General features: G+C 44.9%; 1 protein-coding gene across 1 annotated transcript; it reads right to left on the reverse strand.

Moving 5' to 3' along the window:
• Positions 1-1,923: 1,923 nt before the first annotated feature.
• Positions 1,924-2,838, reverse strand: LOC112061448 (olfactory receptor 14A16-like). The gene has a single exon (XM_024114464.1). The coding sequence runs from the start codon at positions 2,836-2,838 to the stop codon at positions 1,924-1,926; it is 915 nt and encodes a 304-aa protein (XP_023970232.1).
• Positions 2,839-5,498: the final 2,660 nt, after the last annotated feature.

Here is a 5,498-nt window from a genome sequence, read left to right on the forward strand (position 1 = left end):
GAGTTCAAATCTAACTGGTAACCAAAAGATGAAACTCAGAATAGATAGTGTCAGCCTCTGTCCAAAGATCTTTAATTTGGGGGAAATATCACCTGAGCACAGCAGACCATTCAGAAGGTCCTGAAATTACTTTTGAAAGGAAAATAAATTACATATGCAAATGCCTGTAGGGAGGGGAGGATGATTAGGGGTTGAAGAATTGTTGGGAACAGTAGGAAAGGGATTTAGGGGCTCGTGACAGGAGGGGTCATTATAGGGAGAGGGATACATGGGGTGGGTTGGAGAGGGCTGGGGTCTAGTTGGAGTGAGAGAGGAGAGGTGTGGCACTGGGAAGGCAGACAAGAGGGTAAATGATAGGGGAGTGGGGGAAAATAGGGGCAAGGGGACCTGACAGCCCTACATTCCCCCCCTGAGTGTGTGCCAATATCTGGGGACCCAGCCTATCTTCAGGAGTCTGACCCCACACCTCTCAGAGGGATTGTTTCAGGCTGTATTCATCTTCTTGAGGTGTTCTCACTTCTCTGAGAAGAGCTCATTGAGATGAATAGGACACTTCACTGAGCCTCCTATGCTGTAGATGGTTGTGTCCAGCTTTGTACTGCACTTACCAAGAGTCTCTGGAGCCAGAGGTGAGGGGAACCCAGACTGGCCAAGCAGTGCACACAGTACAGCTCCTTTCCAGAAAATTGTGGTGGCTCTTAAAAAAGCCTTTTGGTCCACTTGTCATCCATACCCATTGCTACCTACAAATGCCACAATGACCACTAACTCCTACCAATAGTTAAAAAAAACTAGGAAAATAAATAGCAAAAAAAAAAAAAATTGTTATCGCAGCATTAAGGTTTCCCAGTGACAGCTCGTGCCTTTCCAGAATTCAGAGTTCAGCAGAACTAAAGCTTCTGAAAACCAGGAAATACAGACGTAAGTTAAACACCCTCACAACCATAAATCTGCCCTCTTTGAGTGATGCCCCACAACACCCATAACACACATACTCGCATTCTGCCTTTTCACTGCACTTGCCTTACACTCAAACACTGAGCCTGCACCCCTCACAGAATACCACACTTGGAAAATTTAACAACCACTTTCTACCCTCTTACCACCTCTTTACACACGCATACAGGATACCACCTAAACTTATACTTCATTAAATCCACAGCCTGCTCTCATATCCCACCTCACTACTGACTATACCCATGTAAAGAAGACCCCAGTGCTCTGCTACTGACACCACCTTCACAATTCTGTACTGAAAGCATGCAGACGGGAATCTCTAGGTACATGTGCACATCTTTATTTTGATCAGCCACATTTGAGAGGTGGGGGGGTGATGGTGCTCAGACCTAGATCTCCTATCACAATCACAGTTTTGTGATGCTCCTCAAACTAATCCCCAGATCTCCTCATATCACAAATACACCTCTGCCAACCTGCATCACCTACTGCCTCCACCATTCAATACAGCTACATCTAACACAAGGAGTGCAGCTGTAGTACATGCAGATATTTTCCAGTGGTATTGCCAGCTCCAGGGGCCAGAGTGAAGGTTACATGGGCATGCACTTTAACTCTGTATTTCTTGGGTTTGTTTGAGTTATGCTGAACCTGACATTCTGGAAGGGCCCGAGATACCACCGGGCAACCTTACTTCTGTGTTAACAATGGCTTGCTTTTATTTTTTGACATTTATTTATGATAGATAGATAGATTCTTATCTAATTTACATAAGTGTAAATCTAGAGTAACGACACTGACTTCAATGAACTCAGTTTTGCTTATTATTACTGTGAAACAAAGCATTTTGCATAAACAGATAGCACATCAAATTCCCACGGAGACAATAATTCCATCAGCTGATTATACCTGTAAAGACGCACAGAAAGGGAAAAATCTGGAAATTTTATTTTTGGTGGATAATGTTCACTCAGTCAGTTTCCTCAGAGCACCTTTGATCTCCTTGTTCCTCATGCTGTAGATGATCGGATTCATCATGGGAGGCACCACGGAATAGAGCACAGCCACCATGAGATCCAGAGCAGATGTTGAACTGGAGGTGGGTTTCAGGTAAGCAAAGGCACCAGTGAAAACAAACAAGGAGACCACAGTGAGGTGAGGAAGGCAGGTGGAGAAGGCTTTATGCCGGCCCTGTTCAGAGGGGATTCTGAGCACTGATTTGAAGATCTGAACATACGACACAATGATAAAAACAAAGCAGCCTAAGAGTAAACACGCACTAAATGCAAGAACCCCAACTTCACTCAGATAAGAGTCAGAGCAGGAGAGCTTGAGTAGCTGGGGGATCTCACAGAAGAACTGATCCACCATGTTGCCTCCACAGAAGGTCAATGCAAATGTGTTCCCGGTGTGTAGCACAGAGTAGAGAATACCACTGATCCAGGCACAGGCTGCTATTTGGACACAAGCTCTCCTGTTCATCACAGTCTCATAGTGCAGTGGTTTGCAGATGGCAACATATCGATCATATGCCATTACAGTGAGGAAAGCAAAGTCAGCCTCAGTGAAGAAGACGAAGAGAAAGACTTGAGCAACACACCCAGCATAAGAAATTGACCTGGTGTTCAATATGTAATTGGCCATGGATTTGGGGATGGTGACAGAGATGGAGCCAAGGTCCAGGATGGATAGATTCACCAGGAAGAAGTACATGGGGGTCTGAAGGTGGTTGTTAAGGGCTACAACCATGATGATAAGAAGATTTCCCACCAGGGCTGACAGATAACTTACTAGAAACACCACAAAGTGCAAAATCTGCAGCTCCCGAACCTCAGAGAACCCCAGGAGAAGGAACTCAGTCACAATGGTTCGGTTGGACATTTTCCTTCGCAGTACATGATGTCCTGCCTGTGGAGGGAAGGAGAAGGGCAATGGTCAGATTAGAGTGACAGATGGAATGACCCCGATTCTCTCTCTGTAATATCTCAAGGGTGAATGTCAAAGGTGCACAACACTTATCACTTCAGTTCACTAGGAGAGGTGAGTGCTCCTTGACTCCGACAATCAGACCACTAGACCAGTGCGTTATCACACTAGGGTAAATTTGCGTAACTCCCTTAAAGTCAATGGAGCTGCGTCAGTTTACACCTTCTGCCCAAGATATGGCTTGATAAAGATGCAGTATGAAAGAAGGAGCAAAGTACCACACCAATCCATCTGTTCCGCACTGGAGGGTTGTCCTAGTGCTATAAACACTAGGCTCACAATTTGGGCATGAAACTATTGCTATGTCTACACTATGAGCCAGGGTTGGATTCCCCTGCTCATGTACGCACATTCACACTAGCTCTCTGTGAGCTAGCGTGAATACAAATAGCAATATAGCCTCTGGAGCATGAGTACCAGCAGCAGAGGCATGACTGAGACTAGTACAAATCTGCCTAAAACCAGTGGGTATGTACTTGGCATGGCTCACCCATGCCTCTGCTGCCACTACCCTTGCTGCCGCAGCTAGACTGCTGTTTATACTTGATAAGAGCTAGCACAGGTACATGAGCAGAGGAATCACACCCCCACTCGTATTATAGGTGTAGCTTAAAATACTAAAATGCCAGTACATCCTGATTTCCACTTGCCAGGGAAATGCGACCGACTCCCCCAGCATCCTAAGTGGCAGCTTGTCTGTAATGAATCCTACCCAACACCACCCAGATGGCCTGCCACCTGATTACATGTTGATTTATGGCACCAAATCCCAGCATCACTCAGTTACTGCTGGGTTGTATTGTTTCCCTCTGCGACTCTATGTCTGGCTGAGTGGTTCAGTAGTACTCAGGAGATTTGGGTTCTATTCTTGGTTCTGCCAGACCTTCTCTGTGCCCTCAGACAAGGCTTTTCCCTCTCTCTGTGCCTCTGTTTCCCCTCCCACCTATTGTCTGCCTTGTCTACTAGGACTCTTTCAGGAATGGGCTGTGTTTTATTATTTACAGCGTTTGTGCTCAGCTGATAGAAGTGTTGTACACTGGATATGGTGCTAGATCAGGAGCTCTGTGTTTTAATCCTATTGACCCCTCTATAGCGATCTATCCTCTCTGTCAGAATAGACAGGCTTTGACTACTTGGTTCAACTCTGATCCTTGGTGTAAAGGTGCTAGTCTATATAAAACATATTCTGGGGGCTATCAGCTTTGCTGCTTACTCAGTTTTACAATCCCACAGCTTCCCTTTGATACTGAAATGAAAATGGATGTAATAGAATGAATGGGTTTGAAATTACGGTATTATTGGACAATATTAGTGTTCCCCACTCTTTCTTAACTGTAAGTTTCCAATTTTCTGCTTAAATTGTTTTCAAAAGGAAATTGGGATTTTCAATTAATTGGGTTTTGAATTAATCATAGACTCATAGACTTTAAGGTCAGAAGGGACCATCATAATCATCTATTCTGACCTCCTGCAGGCCACAGAACCTCATCCACCCACTTCTGTAATAGACCCCTAACCTCTGGCTGAGTTACTGTAATCCTCAAGTCATGGTAATCAAATTTTCATAGAAAGCCTCAGCTATCTTCATGTATGAAAACTGAAAAAACATTTTTGGGGGGTGAATTTAGAATGAAAATTTTCAATTTGCTGCCATTTTTAGCTGAAAATTATTTTTATTGGTTGCCAAAATTTGAACATTTGGGGATTTTGGGGACTTATTTGAAAGCTCATTTTTTCTGATAAAAAAATTCTGACAGACTCTAGATGTTTGAATTGATAGCAAACACCAGAGCCGGCTCCAGGCACCAGCTTGGCAAGCAGGTGCCTGGGTCGGCCACTTCGGAGAGGGGTGGCACGTCCAGCTGTTCGGTGGCAATTCGGTGGACGGTCCCTCACTCCTGCTCGGAGCAAAGGACCTCCCGCCGAATTGCCGCCGCAGATCGCGATCGCGGCTTTTCTGTTTGTTTGTTTGGCTGCTTGGGGCGGCCAAAACCGTGGAGCTGGCCCTGCAAACATCTAACAGAGTTCTATTTGTAATTCATATTTATATTCTTAAAATTGCCCTGTATATTAATATCCTGACATATTTAATTGAAAGAGCAAACTTACTGTGTTGGTCTCTGTGGATTTTTTCCCAAATTGCGAAGCATTTCAGTCTCCAATGCTAGGAATCATTGGTATCTATCTATCTATCTATCTATCTATCTATCTATCTATCTATCTATCTATCTATCTATCTATCAGGCACGCATCACTGTATTATCCAGCAGTCATTTGTGTCCCTTTGCTTGATTTCCTGTGTTGCTGGGTCTCTCTGCAGTTCCAAGCAGACAGGGATCCAATTCTCAGATGAGCCCTCCCTGCTCCCCTCCTTGGACAGGCTTGGCTGAGAGGTGAGGGACTAAATAGGATGAGGGACTAAAAAGCCCCTCCCAGCTGATCTTGACTTGTATAGGATTCAGACACGGTCACAGCCTATGATGCACCTGCTCCGGGGCTAAATAGCTGAATCTGGTCTCTAGGGCTGTGAGCCCAGCTCTGATCACACCTCAGGA

Source organism: Chrysemys picta, chromosome 12 (assembly GCF_011386835.1).
Source record: "Chrysemys picta bellii isolate R12L10 chromosome 12, ASM1138683v2, whole genome shotgun sequence".
In the NCBI taxonomy this organism is placed as follows: domain Eukaryota; kingdom Metazoa; phylum Chordata; order Testudines; family Emydidae; genus Chrysemys; species Chrysemys picta.